The 19,253-nt window shown below is 43.1% G+C and overlaps 1 protein-coding gene across 1 annotated transcript in view; it reads left to right on the top strand.

Annotated features, from left to right (window-relative positions):
• The first annotated feature begins 329 nt into the window (after window positions 1-329).
• Window positions 330-19,253, top strand: part of LHFPL4 (LHFPL tetraspan subfamily member 4) — a 73,622-nt gene continuing 54,698 nt past the window's right edge. The window contains exon 1 of the mRNA XM_070934341.1: window positions 330-735. Within this exon, the coding sequence (XP_070790442.1) occupies window positions 330-735 (406 nt within the window). The remainder of the gene's footprint in view (window positions 736-19,253) is intronic.

Here is a 19,253-nt window from a genome sequence, read left to right as displayed (position 1 = left end):
AGAGATCGATCGATCCAGCCAAGCCAGCGGGAGCCGAGGCCAGCTGGAGCGGCAGCAGCCAAGATGGAGTCGCGGCTGAAGCTGCAGGGAGCGAGGCAGCGCCTCTAAAAAAAAAAAAAAACACAGAAAAAAAAGGGCTCCCGGCCCGCCGCCTTGACAGGCCGGGGCCCCCATGGCCTGGCCCCTCGCAGGCCCCCCTTGGGTTGTCCCTCGGCCGGTGCCGCGGGGCTCCCGCGACTAAGCCTCCCTTCGCAGCGGGGACGGCCGCCGGTGTGCGCCCGCCTTCTCCCTTTTCAGCGCCGCCGGGGACCCCGGCGCTTCCCGGCACGATGCTGCCTTCTCAGGAGGCCTCCAAACTGTACCATGACAACTACATGCGGAACTCGCGGGCCATCGGCGTCCTCTGGGCCATCTTCACCATCTGCTTCGCCATCATCAACGTGGTGGTCTTCATCCAGCCTTACTGGATCGGCGACAGCGTCAGCACGCCCAAGCCGGGTTATTTCGGCCTCTTCCACTACTGTGTGGGCAACGAAGGCAACAACCGGGAACTCACCTGCCACGGCTCCTTCGCCGACTTCCGCAGCATCCCCTCCGGCGCCTTCAAGGCCGCCTCCTTCTTCGTGCTGCTCTCCATGGTGCTGATCTTGGGCTGCATCACCTGCTTCGCCCTCTTCTTCTTCTGCAACACGGCCACGGTCTACAAGATCTGTGCTTGGATGCAGCTACTGGCAGGTAAGGTAAACGGGGGTGGGGGGTGGGGGTGGGGGACCGTTTCCTTCCCTCAAACACCCACCCATCTCCAACTTGGCAAAAAAAGAAAAGAAAAAGATCTCTCCACCAAACCTTGTATCCCCTCCCCCCCCATCTCCACCCAATAACGACAGGAACTGAAATAGGAAAGGAGAAAGCGGAGGCTAAAGGGAATGAGTGGGAGGACTTCCCTGCTTAGAAGGGAGAACTAAGTGGGGTGGGGGGGAAGAATTGATCTGAACAGCCAACATAACGGGATGTAATGTTTTTTTGTTGTTTTTTTTAAGGTGGAAGACCTTCAATGGATAACTATTTGGCTGTGTTGGGGGCAGAAGGGAAGGCCCGTAGATTGTATTTTCAAAGTAGGAGGCTTGTTTAATAGAATAGATATCATAAACTCTTATACAGTGTCTCTTCACCGTATGTTGAAGGTTTGAGAAGGCCCCTTAAAATAAACATAAACTATGAATGAGATTCTGTAGGCCACCGGTAGGCAATTTCATTCTCCCTTAGATAAGTTGCACTTCATTTACCATCAAGCCATCCAACATGATCGATGGCCAAGGGACTTGGGGAACTGAGGTTCAAAACATCTGGAAGGGAGTCAAACTCTTCTGAGCCTGTAAAATTCCTGTCCTGTTAAATCAAATGAGTGACAGCTCCAGATGTCCTTGGTCTGGTGGAATAGACTTGTTTGGTTTAGTTTGTGACAGTTCTAGGAGTCACAGAGATGTGTGTTTTAGGGGTGTGTGTGGGTTTTTTTGTGCAGCATATGAATGGTTTGTATGTGACCCCATCAAAGTATTTTTTTGATGTTGGTGTAATTTCATCTGGGATTAGTTTGGTGACAAATGAATATTTTATTTATTTATTTATTTATTTAATTTATTTTGTCAAGCATATATAAGATAACAGGTAAAAGTATAAACATAATTTGAATACATGAAAAGAGTAAGTAAAAAGGAATATTAGGACAGGGATGGTAGGCACTCTGGTGCACTTATGCACGCCCCTTATATATATCCAAATCTTTTTGCAAATAGGTTGCCAGAAACAGTTTTTAGCTTGAATAGTAAATAAATTGTATTCACTTATTCAATTAAAAGTTTAGCATACATAAAGAGTAAAACCTCATCACCATTAGATTAACCAGATTAAAAACCTGATTTTAAAAAAGTTAAAAGGCCAAACTCTTGTTATAGGGAGTCAGGTATAGGAACTGATAGATTGGTCAAGCTTCCAGGCTTCTGTCCATGGTACTGAAAGTCCAAGAGACTAACATATGCTTAACCAGAACACTTAAAACCCAGCACCTTCATTTATACAAGATACTAAACTTGGTTAACTTTAATCTTGGTCAGTTGTCTGTGGCATAGTGTGTTATGCAAGTCCAGTACATTTCTTTGTAATTCAACTTATTGTGCAGACCCAGATAATGGAGTAATTATATTGCCAAATTAAGTATATTGTGTGAACTCTACTGAAGAATGTGAATGCTCAGGAAAACTATGGAAGGTAGAAAAATAATAAAGGACAAGGATTCAGATTTTCAACTTTAAAGGAAGTAAGACAGACAAAAGTTATGGTATAAAGATGCATACAGTGTTGGAATAAAACTGTTGTCTGAAACTGTGGGAGATTTTAGCAGATATATGATGAAAACAAGGACCAACAAAATATATCTCCAATAAAATGAAGATGGAAAGTTTACCTCCTCATTATAAAGGCATTTTCAAATCTATGCAGTGGGCTCAAATCCAACCGCTGGATTTGCTTAAGGAAGGAAGACTTGAATCCCAAATGAGCTAAGCTGCCAAGCTCAGCATAGAGGCATAAAGTGGTGAATTAATGTCCGATCAGCAGAAAGCAGACTATCTAAAAAGAACTAATGGATCAATAAAAAGGCTTTCTGGGGTCTGAATTAAGCTTCATTAACTCTGGGAAAGGGGCCATAATGACTACGACTTCTCTTCCTACTGGCTATTTTGTAAGTAATGGAAAAAAATGCAGGTACTAATGCTAGTTTGCAGTTCTTCCACACTGATTTTCTCTGATTTGATGTCTTCCAGATGCTAGCTAAGATTCTAGGTCTACCATATTTGAAGAGCATCAAGTTGAGAAAGACTGCTATGTGCTAGGAAAAAAACCTATTGCAGATATGATGTAAAGCCAGAGAATTAAATGGGGCCATAGGTGCATCACAGGGATACTGTGGTGGAATGTAGTCTGGATTCCCGGGAGGAAGGGGCTGCACTCAAAAGGACCAAGAGACAATGAACTTAAGATAGTTTAGTTAGGACAAAGAAAGTTAAGATGGCTCCTCCATAGTAGTTCTCAGAGTATCTTTCCATTGATGCAAGTGGTTGCTTTAATTTGGCAATATTTCTGTCTATAGGTGAGGAACAGTAAAAGAAAATGGAAATAACCCTATGTGGCAGGCTCTTGGGGCCTGACAAATAGAGAAGTTATAGTCCTTCAAATGTTACTGACTTGTAATTTCTAAATTTCTTAACCCCTGGCTATCGTGGCTGATCATAATTCAGCAAAATTTTGAGGGGAACAGGTTCCTCACTCAAGGCAAAACCACATTTATATGCTAGTGCTTGAGCTTTTGAGGAATTTGCATAGCTATGACTGAACTTGCAGATGTGAACAAACAATACTTTCCTTCCCCGACAGATATACTTTAGTAGAAGCTCAAATACTTGAATTGCTTACACAAAAGAAGGGAAGGTAGCACAGCCTTCCCTAAACTTGATGCTTTCCAGATGTGAGAACTTCAATTTCCAGAATTCTACAGCTAGCATGGCTGTTGTTGAGAATCCCAAAAGTTGAAGTCTTTATAGCTGGAGGACTCTCTGATTACGGAAATACCATAAAATAATACAATCGCCCTTTCTATCTATACCCCACTCAGAATTTTAAATTGTATTGCTACATGTGGCAGAAATTTCATACTTGCAAATTTCTTGTTCAATAAAAAAATGATCTGAAGATTTTGTAGTCCTAAGGGGATAGTCTGTATTAGTACTTTTTTTACATCGTACTGCTGTTCTCATTACCCAGTATACTGGAAGGAGATTTGGCTAGAATTTGAACATGGAAGCTTTCCAGATTAAGAATTCTACTCAGAATTGCACCTAACTTTTTAGATTGCATATGATGTCTTTATGATTTTTTTGCCAGATTTTTCCAATATATTTTTTCCCACAATCCAGCAGTATTCTGTCCATTCACTGTAACTGGGAGTCCAGAGTAAAACAACACAATGAAAACGATTGGTTTTAGCTGCCAAAGACATAGAGGAGAAAAACATTAGGATGCAAAAAAAGAGAATGTAGAACCATTAGAAGCATAATGATGGCTTACCAAAAGGCATAAAGGCTTTTTTAGCCTATCCACTGTATAGTTAATGAATAATTATTGAACTAAAGAGGGTTGATAAAATAGTTGCCAAAGAGATGACATTTTCAAAATATTTACTGAAGGCAGAATTTTCTCTTGGTTAAATAATATGGACAAGAGTTTTTTTTAAAAAAGAAGAAACATGTCATATGGAACCTATGATTCTAGGAGATAATTCACCCAAATAATTTGCAATATGATCTCTCTTACCAAATAGCTGATTCACAAAAGTTTGTCTTGGTCAGATAAAGTTACTTATTTAAATGGTTTGCAAGTTAATCGTATAATCAGGTAACATTTTGAATGTTCATTAGCTGAGATCCATTTAGTCTTGGTATCATATATATACAGAATGATGTGGTCTGAATAGGCTAAGATGCCAATCAAGATGGCAGCACAAAGTAAACATTTGGGAACAGTTTTGACCAGGGCTGTCAAGGTCAATTTTATTGAGAGCCAGGGTTGTGTTTGACCTCGGGGAACCGGAGTGGGCATGTCCAAGGTGTCAGGGGCACCTGTGGTGGCCCGAGCACTCTGCCAGCGAAAACTGGCTCCTGAGCTCCGTTTTCAACTGTGACGGCCTCCTGCAAACCTCTGCCAGTGAAAACAGAGCTCGGGAGGACCTGTGTGTGGCCCTTCCAAGCTTAATTTAATTTAATTTAATTAATTAAATTTATATGCTGCCCCTCTCCGAAGACTCAGGGTGGCTCACAATACATTTAAAAAAATCATTATAAAAAGACATTGAAAAATTAAAAACAATAAAAACATTAAAAATTCATTCACACCATTCATGGCCGGATCTCGCCAGATCACAAGAGCGAGATCAGCAGCCCCAGGCCTGCCAGAAAAGCCAGGTCTTCACCGCTTTTCGGAAGGCCAATAGGGTGGGGATGGTCCGGACCTCAGGAGGTAACTGGTTCCAGAGAGCTGGGGCAGCCACAGAGAAGGCCCTCCCCCGCGGGCCCGCCAGCCAACATTGTTTAGCTGATGGGACCCGGAGGAGACCAACTCTGTGGGATCTTACCGGTCGCTGGGAGCTATGCGGCAGAAGGTGGTCTCGAAGATAACCTGGCCCTGAGCCATGTAGGGCTTTAAAGGTAATAGCCAACACCTTGAATTGTGATCGGAGACCAATAGGGAACCAGTGCAGCTCGCAGAGAATTGGTGTAATGTGGGTGTACCTAGGTGCACCCACGACAGCTCACGCGGCTGCATTCTGGACCAACTGTAGTCTCCGAACACTTTTCAAGAGTAGCCCCATGTAGAGCGCTCTGTTTTCACTGGCAAAGGCATCACAAGCCAGTCCTTCACTGTTTCCAGGGTGACCCTGCAGGCCAGATCTAAGCACCCTGCAAGTTGGATCTGGCCCCCGGGCCTTGAGTTTGACATCCCTGGTTTAGATTAATACTGGAACGATACTTTACTGAGGAGGGCAAGGAAGCCAAATAATCTCCCTTTTCATTTGCTGCATCCAACACTCACACTTCCCCAAGCTTTTCAAATGTCCTCAGAGTTAAAGATAAAAATACAGGAAAGGCAAAGTAAATAGTTTCTCCATTTAAAGCAGAATATTCTGTTCTGAAAAAGGACATCCAATTTTCTGCCTCCTTGAGTTATCTAAAGGTATTAATTTAGAATTAATTTAGGAGGACAACACAATTTAAATTCTAAATGTTAGAGAACTCTTAGCTGACCACTGCTTGTTTTTCTCCAAAAGTGGCCAATCAAAAGAGCGAACTCATCAGTGATGGGTGCTATTGTTTTCTGAGCTAGGTTTCTGTAGTTGTGCAGAATTTAAAACGATATTTTCCATTCACATAATATGAGGACAGAGTAAAAGGGGTGTTATATCATATTTTGGTCCACTCAGTCGCCCATGTGAGTACTGTAAGTAAGTAGCAGAAGCATAAAAGAGCAAGGCTTCAAGTTAAAGAAGGACACAAGCTCTCCATCTGGGGAATTCACAAAGATGAGGGGGGGAAAGGGTACTTGAAGCAACTTTAAAAAGAAAAAAAGAGAAAGTGAGAGAGAGCAAAAACCAACTAAACACTGTAAACAAACTAAAGTTCACACATAGAGACATACATACTCAGACACACACAGAGAAATATACACACAGACACACACAGAGAAACATACACACAGAAACACACATGTTTTTATGGAGAATACAAACTGTTTAGTCATCCGTTTTCAGTATTTTTACCCAAAACATTTAAGCAGACATAACTGAAATATTTTTACTTACATTTACAGTTAAATTAATTCAGGAAAAAACATAGCTAATATAACCACATAACAACCATCCAAATTAAAGAACTGTATTCTAAATTGCTCACTGAAGTATTCTGAGAATGAGCTAGGCTTAAGGTCATTTCACACGACTGCCTAGGAAAGGGATTCCAGGCATAAATGCAATTTCAAACCTAGACAATGTCTCTGTTTGAAAACACTTTAAATCTTTGAGATCTAATTAGTGGCTCACAAATCAGAGAAGGCTCTAATTAGTGCTTCCTAGGAAACTCTAGTTTCAGACAATGCGGTCTCTCCCCACCTCCCAAAGGAAGTAGAATTTAATTAAGAGGAAAGAAACTCCTGGATTCCAAATGTTAAAAAAAAACAAAAAAAAACAAGACCAAAAAAAAAAAAATCAACCATCTGCCCTCTTCAAGAAAACACCAGTCAGTCTGAACTGGAGATTTTCCTTCTGTTGGTCTGACTTAATCGGTTATCCTAACTGCTTCCAGAAGGAAAGCAATAGGGAAATCCACAGGTAGAGAAGAGTGTCCAAAACTCATTCCAAAAACCCCGGAGTTCACTCTCTAAATGAGTAGACAGGGAAACTCGTGTTTTGGAAGAGAGTGCATTTTCGAGAGAGCCTCCTGCCCTTCTGCATTCGTTCTCTCTTCCTCCGCAGATGGTTCTTGTCATCTTTAATTGTGAGGCTTTAAAAGGAACAAGCACAGAGATGCAATAGATTATGACAGAAGAAGCCGCAAGAGAATGAGAAAGTAAACGAAAGATTAGACTCCGGGCATGTGTACGTACAACTTCTCATATCTTGGCCATGGTTGCGCTAAAACAAAAAGGCAGAACGATTGCATTTCTCTCTAGATAGTTGAAAAGATACTGTTTAAACACTGAAAGTCTAGCTTGCTTGTAAATTGTGTTCTCTGGTCGTTATTTGGAAGTTGTGCTCTTTGACGTTGGCTGTTTTCATAATTTTTTTTCCCCATTAATTTGTACCCTATGACTATCATTAAGTGTTGTACCTTATGATTCTTAACGAATGTGTCTTGCCTTTTTATGTACACTGAGAGAGCGTACGCACCAAAGACAAATCCCTTGTGTGTCCAATCACACTTGGCCAATAAAGAATTCTAATAATGTGGAAATACAGGGATAGGAATAGTAATTATTTTGTACAATTGATTCTGCTTCTACGAGTTATGAGAAAGGATAGTGACTCAAAAAACTATACTCCCTACTTCTGATCATCTATTCCAATCTTCCCGCACTAGATGTTTTGTGCAGCATATTGCAATTTTGCATTGTTTACATGGAGAAAAAAAAACTCTTTACAGTTTTCCATATTGCATTTCTGGTTTTATGGGTAAGTCCTCAACTTACCACCACGATTGAGGCCAAAATTTCCATTGCTAAGCAAGACAGTGGTGAGGTGAGTTTTGCCCCATGCTATGACTTTTCTTGCCATAGTTGTTAAGTGAATCACTGCAGTGGTGAAATTAGTAACATGGTTGTTAAGTGAATCTGGCTTCCCCATTGATTTTACTTGTCAGAAGGTCTCAAGAGGTGATTACATTATCCCGGGACATTGCAACATCATAAATACATGCCAGTTTTCAAACATCCAAATTTTGATCATGTTACTACGGGGATGCTGCAATGGTTGTAAGTGTGAAGAATGATCCTAAGTCACTTTTTTCAGTGCCCTTGTAACTTTGGTTACTAAATGAATGGTTGTAAGTCGAGTATAGGTCACAAACTTTGATGGTATTTCCCTTTGCTGTTGTATTGCATCTTTCAAACTGAATCTCTAGTACCAAGAACTAACTTGGAGACTTGGACCAATTAAAATTAAGTCCTAAATGTCTCCTATTTATTAGTTGGAAGGACTAAAAATCAAATCCACCACAATGTAACCATAGTGCAGCCTTCTCCAGTACAGTCCTCCCAAGTGTGTTGGAAGCCAGCATGGTTAGAGGTTGACTAGGAAGTTTGACTTACTGCATTACATATGCAGGACATCCAGGGGTGAAATCCAGCAGGTTCTGACAGGTTCTGGAGAACTGGTAGCAGAAATTTTGAGCAGTTTGGAGAACCGGTAGTGGAAATTTTGAGTAGTTCGGAGAACTGGCAAATACCACCTCTGGCTGGCCCCAGAGTGGGATGAGAATGGAGGTTTTGCAGTATCTTTCCCCTGGAGTGGGGTGGGAATGGGGATTTTGCAGTATCCTTCCCCTGGAGTGGGGTGGGAATGGAAATTTTGCAGTATCTTTCCCCTGCCACACACACCAAGCCACGTCCACTAAGCCACACCACGCCCACCAAGCCACACCCACAGAACCAGTAGTAAAAAAAAAATTGGATTTCACCACTGAGGACATCTGATTGCAATAGGTTATACACAGTGGTGGGATTCAGCCGGTTCGCACCACTTCGGGAGAACCGGTTGTTAACTTTCTGAGCAGTTTGACAAACTGGTTGTTGGAAGAAATCATTAGGGCAGAGAACCGGTTGTTAAATTACTTGAATCCCATCACTGGTTATACACAGTATAACATATTATTGCCAGGACACTATTGGTTGGTATGGTTAAATCACACAACTAAGTTCTTCAAAAAAGAAACTGGATAGAAAAATAGTCTAATGAAATCAGAAATCTTCTGGAAAAGGAGGTTGGGGACCTCTAGCCTTCAACTATGTGTGCTTTCCACAAAGAAACTGGGCAGAAACATATTCCGATAACACTGGCTTTATCCTGTTTAGACAGTGTTCTTTCTAGGAGCATCCTTGAAAAAGGCTGAAAATCTTAACTGGTATATAGAGCATGTGAACGTGATCAGTGGGAGATAGGTGATTAAGTCATGTGACACTAACTCTTTACTGATTTTGGAATTTGCTGGCATATTCCTGGGCCTCATTGAAAATAAAGATTCTGACTCATAGTCCTAAATGCTTTAGGATTGATTGTGACAGTGGTATCTGTAATGGGGGTCTCCTGCTTGAAGAAACGGGTTGAGGAGACCTCCAGGGTCCCTTTAACTCTGTTATTCTATAATTCTTTTCATTTTTCTCACCATGTACATGTAATACATCCGAACTAGACTGTATTGTTTCTCTGTGTCATATAATATATGTGGGTTGTTGTTGTTGTTAGTTGCAAAATCGTGTCTGACCCATCACGACCCCATGGACAACGTCCTCCAGGCCTTCCTGTCCTCTACCATCCTCTGGAGTCCATTTAAGTTCATGCCGACTGCTTCAGTGACTCCATCCAGCCACCTCGTTCTCTGTCGTCCCTTTCTTCTTTTGCCCTCAATCTTTCCCAGCATTAGGCTCTTCTCCAGTGAGTCTCTTCCTTCTCATTAGGTGGCCAAAGTATTTGAGTTTCATTTTCAAGATCTGGCCTTCTAAAGAGCAGTCAGGGTTGATCTCCTCTAGGACTGACTGGTTTGATCGCCTTGCAATCCAAGGGACTCGCAGGAGTCTTCTCCAGCACCATAGTTCAAAGGCCTCAATTCTTTGGCGCTCAGCCTTTCTTATGGTCCAACTTTCACAGCCATATATAGTGGGTATATGCATAATTTTGTATTTATCTATTTTGTCATGTTTATATAGTGTATATTGGAGGTGCTGACCCTTTGAGACCAGCATGCAACGAAATTTCATTTTAATGTATGCCGATCGGTGTACATTCAAAGCGACAATAAAGTTATTCTATCTATCTTTTGCTATAAGCTGTGGTGATGCCACAATGACAACATGCATGTAACAATGTCATCATGCAAACGGTGTACTTGCATCAAAATGTCTGATGCTGGTAGGTACATGATGTCATCCCATACAGGTTGTCATTTCCCCCTTTGTCTCTCTTATGAATGCCTACAGATTGGCCAAACTTCGAATGAAATTTCCCCGGTGCTAGCTAGACACTGTGTCTAGAGATACTAGACACTCTTCTCCTTTCATCCGCAATGGATTTATTTTTTGGAAAGATAAACAAGATGGCCGCCCACAAATGGGGCCTTTGAAATGTTGCGTATGAGGCAGAGTGTTTGTTGTTTGGTTGTTCAATTCCTTCTCATACTTCATCACGTGACGGACATTATTTCACGACTGCTTCTTACAGTTCCTGTAAATTCATGCTGGTGTCGTCATTAATAACATCTAGCCTCCTCATTATCAGCCTTTTTAATTTTGTTTAATTACCCTTGATTTTACAAGCATCAGGGTATTATTCTCCACTGACTCTTGCCTTCCCATTATGTGTCCAAAATGTTTAAGCCTTAATTTTTATTACAGCCTTTCTAGTTTGGCTTTGTTTCAAGTGGTACTGAATTATTATTATTTTTTTCTTTTTGCAGTCCATGACCTCCCCAAAAGTTTCTCCACCATCACCGTATAAAGACAGCATATTTTTGTTTGTTTGTTCGCCTTGTGTTTTTGCCTTCAGATTTTCTGATTATCCAGTTTTTGCAGGGCTCTGTTTTCTCTGGGAGAACCTGACCTTGATAGAATACACACCTTCATAAATCTACTTTAATATTGAGCTGTTGCAGTGACTCATGCCCTCATCACTACTCAACTGGACTACTGCAGTGCATTAAATATTGTACCAGCCCTTGAGTGGATATTTTTTCCTAGTAAAAGTGGGGAAATAGGAACTTATCCAGATTACCTATGACTTCTTGTCAGATTGCCAGATTGTTAAGAGCACTGGACAGCTATTTGCCTTCAAATTGTCTAATTATGCTGGAATGCTGGAAAAAGGAAGGTTGGTGGTGTTTGGGAAGAAAAGAAAAAGGCACCGTTGAAGAATTGGGAAACAAAATATGGAGCAAGCTCTCTCTTACAGATCCTTGGGGCCTCCTTTTTACTGCTCCTGCTTTTACTGGGGTTCTCATTAGCAGACCCTAAAACAAAAATGGTAGGAATAATAAAGCTGTGACATATGAATGGTGGCCAGCAAATTTTCCTAATCCTAACTCTCCAAAAACCAAGTTAAATCCCTTATCTTTCCTATACAGTAATGAGGAATTTCTTTCAAAATAGGCTCCTCAGAACTATTTTTGGTGTACTCAGTGGTGCTCCTGTTCCTTTTGTTTACGCCAGAGGTAGGCAACTGTATGACAACTTGACAACCTGTAGACTTCAATTCCCAGAATTCCTGAGCCGTGGCTGGCTCAGGAATTCTGGGAGTTGAAGTCCATAGATCATGCCCACCTCTAGTCTACAAAGGAGTCAGTAAGTAGCCAATTAAAACTAAAATAATTGTTAGGGCATTTAGCTATTGGTTAGAATCCTGTCACTCACTACCTGATTTCCCAATTTAGGAAATGGTGCCTCTTGGAGTAAATGAATTTCTCCATTCCTTCTCACACCAGTTAGTTTACATCTTTACCTAATCATATGCATACCTTTCGTTTTTCTCCAAATTGCTTTTAAATTTAAGCAACTCAAACAGTAATTTCCTATTTAAAAAGGGGGGTTTTTTGGGGTGTGTTTGGTCAAATAAATTTGTTTAAATTACCACAAAATAAATTTCCCCTTTGGGCACATAGAAAAAAAAAAATCTGCTGTGAACTCCAAGTGGTGTCAGGAAGGGCATCCGGCCAGTAAATGCTCAGCTCCATCCAGTCGCCCCAACACTACCCTGAATTAGTTACGGGATGAGAGTCGTAAAAGGGTATGCACTTAATAAAGCCAAATATCATTCATATTATGTCATTTGCTCCCCTTGTGGCAATAGCAGTGTGATCTCAGGAGTCCCTGCCACTTCTGAGACTAGCTTGTACAACCGGCAAATCATATTCTGTGTACTGTTGAGCTTGGGATTGCAAAATCTTGAGCACAATTTCTATTCATTTATTAAATTTCTATGGCGCCCATCTCACTAATACAGAGACTCTGGTTTATAGTGGGTGTCAAATTTTTCAGCTTCCACTTTCCAAACATTAAGGGTGCTCAAAAGTTGTGAAATGCCTTGGGGATTGTAAAGATATTTTGGTTACTTGAATATAATTTAGATGTGCTTGGCAAGCAACTACATAACCATCATGACTATTTAACATTTGTTCGTTTCATTTACAATAAAAAAAAAGTTTTAAAAAGTGCTCAAAACACAATTAGGATTAGAAAAAAAAGATAAAAATTAATTAAAACCAAGACTCGGGAGGCAGCAAATAGATTGGGGGTGGGGCCAAATAAAAGATAAGAATAACGCGGGGGGTGGGGCGGGAAGGCCCAGCTCCCGAACAAAGAGAACCGGTTCGGTGACATCGTATCGTCACCGCTACCGGCTCGGCCGAACCGGGCCGAACCGGGAGGAACCCACGAAGTAGGCCCTTTCCACTGGAATGAGTGAGATGGGTTATCTTACATGTGAGATGAGAGCAGTTGTTCAGGAACCTGAGAAATCTTTAGCTTCCAGCCTTTTGAGGCCACTGTTAACTTTTTCCATACCTGGCTACAAACTGCACCTACCACATCTTCAACCATCCTACTGATGTTTCGTCATCTGCTGCAGTTTTAGCAATATGCTTCACACCCCATTTAACTTTACTTTCCAAGAAACCTGGTTCTAGTTCAGAATCCAGATTTTCATTAGTGATGATCATCCATTTTGCAGTCTTCTTGCTACAGTTCTTCTGTATCTTTGGGTCATCTCTTATTCGTGTCTTCTTTTTCTGGCTGAACTTTGATCCCTCAAAGTTTTTTCTGACCACATCCAAATTTATCAAAAAAATTATTATTTTTTAATTTATCTTGATTTCCGTATGCTTTTTGCATGTCTCATCCTTCCTATTCAATTGTCATCTTCAATTTCTCTGTGCTGCTTATTTAAGTCTAATTCTTCTTGCTTTTGGCTGGAACTCAAATTTATTTGAGCAAATATTCCTCTGTCTCTGTGGTCTTTTACTTTTTGCTTTCTTTCAGGTATTTTCAGCCATTTCACTTTCTTTGGCTTTCAAGGATATTTTTCTTTGCTTTAACTTTGATGATGTCATGAATTTCAGTCCCAAGTACTTCTGGGACTCTATCAGATCTAGTCCTTTATCTTCATCGTATCAACATGCTTAAGCCCTATTAGAAAGCATTCGAGTTATTCCTAGATCATATCAAAAGATGTTCTCTGAGATCTTGCCTTTTAGTCAATCTGGTTGAGGATGATGGACATGGGAAACAATCTTGGTTGTTGCCTTGAAACTGTAGATCTCCCTGGTCTCTCAAGCTGCCTCTGCATTCAACTACATGTAGTCCTTGACTTACAATCATTCATTTAGTGACTGGTCGAAGTTGTAGTGTCACTGAAAAAACTTCCTTCCCTCCCTCCCTCCCTCCCTTCTTGAGCATTGGGCATGGCTAGTCTAATGAAGAGAAGGACCAGGGGAGACATGATAGCAGTCTTCCAATATTTGAGGGCTGCCACAGAGAGGAAGGGGCCAAGCTATTTTCCAAAGCACCTGAAGGCCAGACAAGGAAATAATGGATGGAAACTGATCAAGGAGAGATTCAGCCTAGAAATAAGGAGAAATTTTCTGACAGTGAGAACAGTCAACCATTGGAACAGATTGCCTTCAGAAGTTGTGGGAGCTTCATCACTGGAAGCTTTCAAGAAAAGATTGGATTGCCATTTGTCAGAAATGGTGTAAGGTCTCCTGCTTGGGCAGAGGGTTGGACTACTAGATGACCTACAAGTTCCTTTCCAACTCTGTTATTCTGTATGACTTCCTTCCTTCCTTCCTTCCTTCCTTCCTTCCTTCCTTCCTTCCTTCCTTCCTTCCTTCCACATTCCTGCATTCCTACCTACCTGTTTAGGGGTGAGAATTGATTGGGAGACTTTTAGGGTGCTCCCATTTCCATCTTTAATCTTTCCTATTCCCATCAACCCACTATTCTTTCAGTTTGGTTTATGTTTAGCTTTTTAAAGATAGAGATGAGAGGATAAGGCTTGCGGGGGGAGGGTAGCAGGCAAACCACTCTCATCCCCACCTGTAAAACTTCCCAAAGTCTCTCTGGATAGCCTGGAATCATTTCTAAAGTTATAAATTGGGCTTTTTAATTGGAGGCAGGAATGGTTTCTCAGAGGTTTCTTGCTCCTATGCCATCCACTTCCATCCAGTGGTGAGTTCCTCCCGGTTTGGCCCGGTTCTCCTGAGCCGGTAGCGGTGACAATATGACGTCACCGAACCGGTTCTGCCCCCTCACCCCCCCGCCCCACCCCCCACATTATTCTTACCTTTTCTTGGACCCACCCCCAATCTATTGCTGCCTCCTGAGTCCCAGCTGATGGCTAGAGGGGAAAAAAACTGTTTAAACTCTTGCCACAGGGCTTCAAAGGGCTGCCCTATAGCCGATCAGTGTTAAAAGAAAACAAATGAGTAGATCAGTGCCTGCAAAAATAAATGGGTAGACCAGTGCCTGCAAAAAATAAAGGGGTAGATCCGTACAGCTCTGCAAGCAGTTAAAAGCCTAGTAGACCAGTACCTCTGCTAAATCCTAAATAATTGTCACATGACCATCAAACCACGCCCACAAAATAAGCCACACCCACAGAACCGATAGTAAAAAAAATTAGCACCCACCCCTGCTTCCATCCTTAACTTTCCCAAACCGGGGGTGGTGGGGGTGGAATGATCGGAAAATTTCAGTCTCATCCTTTCAGTGAGGTCATTGCGTGGTCCTAAGCATTTTTCTGGAAAATCAGGAGGTTGATAGGCAGCCCCAATCCTTGAATCTCCTGGCTCACCAATAAAACCTGCAGGAAGATTAAGGGCAGCAACTGAAGTAGAACCACTGTTAGGATCAGGTGTCTTTCCCACCCACCCCCGCTTTTTTGTGTGTGGTAAATCTGCGAATTGCTTTATGCAGTCAGCAGGCCATGGTCTGTTGAATAAACCACAATTAAGAAGGTTCACACAGAGCCATGCTTTTTAAATTATAGTGCCTGGGCTTCCACAGCACTTCCACATAAAGACTTTAGCATAATTTCCGTCAATATTTGTGATCCGTTTTTGTTCGTTTGGAGCCAAGCAGAGGTAGGTTTCAGCAGGTTCTGACGAACTGCTAGCGGAAATTTTGAGTTGTTCGGAGAACCGGTAGTAAAAGTTCTGACTGGCCCCGCCCCCATCTATTCCCTGCCTCCCAAGTCCCAGCTGATTGGGAGGAAATGGGGATTTTGCAGTAACCTTCCCCTGGATTGGGAAGGGAATGGAGATTTTACAGTATCCTTCCCCTGCCACGCCCACCAAGCCACGCCCACCAAGCCACACCCACAGAACCAGTAATAAAAAAATTTGAAACCCACCACTGGAGCCAAGCATGCCCTGAATAAATATTCCTGCAGCACTTTCATATGACGATCTGAGCGATCTCCTTGCAGCATTGAATGGGAGCAAAAAAAAAAAAAGGAAAGAAGATGGCAGAGGGTTAAGCTTCAGAGCTTTGGTCAAAATGTCCATCTGGTTTAAGGAAGGAGAGGGAGACAAGAGGAAAGACTGGATGGGTGTATTTGCTTGTAAGGCCCACTTCTAATTCTGAGATTTGTGTTCGGATGACAGCGCAGGCTATCGATAGTGAGTGTGCTCTGTGTGTAGTGAAGGGAGGGCCCTGTCAAAACCACCACTGCTATTTACACTGCTAGACTAGGCAAAATGTCTCATCTTCTTGCCTTTCATTTCTTCTCCTGCCTGTGATACCTGCCTGCCTCCCTTCCTCCCCTCCCCTTCCTTCCTTCCTTCCTTCCTTCCTTCCTTCCTTCCTTCCTTCCCTTCCTCTTCCTTTCTTTTCCCTTCCTCCCTTCCCCCTTCCTTCGTTCCTTCCTTCCTTCCCCCTTTCCTTCTTCCTCCCTCCCTCCTTCCTTCCTCACTTCCCCCTTGCCCCTCCCACCTCCCTTCCCTCCTTCCTTCCCTCTTCCCCTTCCTTCCTTCTTTCCCCTTTCCCCTTCCCCTTTCTCCCTCTCCCTCCCCCATTCCTTCCTTCCCTCCCTCTGTTCCTCCCTCCCCTTAGACTTACATACCGCTTCACAGGGGTTTACAGCCCTCTCTTAAGTGATTTACAGAGTCAGCCTATTGCCCCCAACAATCTGGGTCCTCATTTTACCCACCTTGGAAGGATGGATGGCTTGAGTCAACCTTGAGCCAGTCAGGATCGAACTCCTGGCAGTGGGCAGAGTTAGCCTGCAATACTGCACCCTAACCACTGCGCCACCATGGCTCTCAAAGAAGCCTTTTGAAGAAGCCTTTCCCAGCCCAAGTTGAATAGTGTAGAGACCAGACAGGAGATATTTTGCACCCAAAGCATGTGTTAAGTAGAGCAGAGTTCCCCAACATTTCCGGGTTGGTAATCCTGGGGGGTGGGGGGGAGGATGGGGGAAAGGGGATGGTTTTGTGAGAGGGGTAGGTGCATGCATGCATGTGCGTGCACATGAGCACCCATTGCTCGGGCGAGTGGGGCTGCAAGCGCCCGTGATGCTCACACGAGTGCAGCTGTGAGTCCCCACAACACTCATGCAAGTGGGGCTGTCCGTGTGTGGCGTGCACAAGTGCATGCACCAGCCAGCCACTCACACAGCCCAGTTACCAATAGGCCACAGCCCGGTAATGGGCTGCAGCCCATAGGTTGGGGGACCCCTGAAGTAGAGGGTGATTGGGCAGAATTGCTTTTCTTCCCAGCATGGAGCAATCCGAGACGCCTGCGCCACCTCGGCTCTATATGAGCCGAGGTGGCGCAGTGGTTAGAGTGCAGTACTGCAGCTACTTCAGCTGACTGCTAGTTCAACAGATCAGCGGATCAAATCTCACCGGCTCAAGGTGGACTCAGCCTTCCATCCTTCCGAGGTGGGTAAAATGAGGACCCAGATTGTTGGGGGCAATATGCTATTTAGTATACTGTCTTTGGTGTAAGCCGCCCAGAGTCCTCGGAGAGTGGGCGGCATAGAAATATGACTAATAAATAAAATAAATAAATAAAATATTTGGAGTGGTAGATTAAAAAAAAAAATCAGCTTCACGACTCGTGTCTTCCTTCTTCTCTTTGCCAGAGTTGCTCCCTTGCAGTCTGTAGGGAGGTCAGTCTGTTTCTTCTGCAGGGGAAGCACAAAAGGCTTAGATGGATGCAGCTGGTAAGCAGACCTTAAAAAGGGAAGCAGGAAGGCTGAGGAGAGCCGAAAGAAAGAGTGCTATTTTAGTGGAGATTCCTAACGGCTGGCTTGGCTTCTGTCAAGGCAGGGCCTTCTCCAAGGGTGGGCTTCAAAAATTTTAGCAAGGGGTTCTCTGCCTGGTTGTTGGGTGGGCGTGGTCATGGTGGTGTGGCCTAGTCGGCCTCCTGCACCACGGTGGGGGAGATTTTTGCCCTCCCCGGGCTCCGGAGGCTTTCCTCAGGCCTCAGGGAGGGCAAAAACGGCCTCCCCAGGCTCCGGAGGCCCTCTGGAGGCTGGAAGCGGTCCTTTTCCGGCCTTCCCGACCTTCCGATAGGCCCGTTTTTCACCCTCCCCAAGTCTCTGTACATGCTCTGCACTTACCTGCATCCAAAACAGGCCATGTGGAGACTCCTGGGAAGGGTGGGGTGGAGTGGGCAGGACCAGCCAGGAATGGGATTTGGGGGTTCTCCTCTGGTCTTTTCCCATGCTGCGGAAGGTGCTGAAGTTGGGACCTTTGTTCAGGTCGGCTGGAGTTGAGGGTACATAGACAGGCCGGAACTGGAGCATGCGTTTTGGAAAAAAGAGATTTGGAGGCAGTGGGGGGGGCACACAGCAGCCGCCGCAACCACAGCAGCAACACACAATAGAGAGCATGGTGTTCTACCACCCAAGCCAGTAATAATGGATCAGGGAAAGCTCCCCTTCCTTGCTCTCTTTTCATGTCTTAGTCTCAGCAGACACTTTGACAAGAGATGCTGGGAGGGGGGGAGTGTTTATTTGAGAGAGGGGGAGGCAAAATAGATGCACAAACTCTTTGGGGATCCAGGGATTGCTGGCAGAGCAAAGGAGCTGCAGTCAGAGAAAGAAGAAACTAGCATATTTATGTGAAAGATAGCCAGTGCCCAAAATTGCTGAACTGCACATTATTCTCAAATTTCAAAGGTATTATTTCAAAGGTATGTTCTCAAAAATTAATGTCTGGGGGAGAATAAAGTGAGAAGGCTGCCCAAGCTGCCTTTGTCATTCAGAAGGGACAATATAGATGTCAGATGTAAATGCCTTATTCTCTAATGTGTAAATAATGTATATATGGAACATCAGGGGTTAACTTATTCTTTGGACTTTAATGTATTCATAATTTACCACTCCCATTCCTGGCTCCACCCCTTGTATATATAAGGAGCCATCCTCCCCATTTTCATTGCTTCTATCTTGAATATTCAGCGAATATAGAATGCCTATTATGATTAAAGAGAAATATATTTAAATCTCTAACTTCTATTATCTTTATTGAGTCTGATCCTGAAAATATTGCAACAAGCTGGTAGCAGAGGATGGTTAATTGACTCAATAAGTAATTAAAAATGTCCAAGAAAGATAGGCCCAACACCAGGGCCTACAGCAAAGAAATAGAAACTGATCAAGAGACAATCAACGAATCCACTAATGCGATTTCGAGAGAATCCGAAGAATACACCACTGAAGAAGAAGAACTGATGAGTGAAAATAACGACCAGGAAGAAATCGAGATAGAAAATAACGAACTCAGGTCAGAGATATTAAAGATACTAAAAAGCCAAAAGAATGATGAAAGCCTCATCGCGGACCTCCAGGAGATGCTGAGAAACAGCGGAGCAGCGAGAGAGAAAAACGTCATTAAAGAAAAACCCAAAGACCAAAAAACTGTGAGTGAAATGACTACTGAGAA

The sequence above is a fragment of the Pituophis catenifer genome, unplaced genomic scaffold (assembly GCF_029215685.1).
Source record: "Pituophis catenifer annectens isolate HBS135680 unplaced genomic scaffold, rPitCat1.0.hap2 SCAF_2, whole genome shotgun sequence".
In the NCBI taxonomy this organism is placed as follows: Eukaryota; Metazoa; Chordata; class Lepidosauria; order Squamata; family Colubridae; genus Pituophis; species Pituophis catenifer.
The sequence above is the reverse complement of the archived record's forward strand: the minus strand, read 5'-3'. Positions and strand labels throughout refer to the sequence as shown.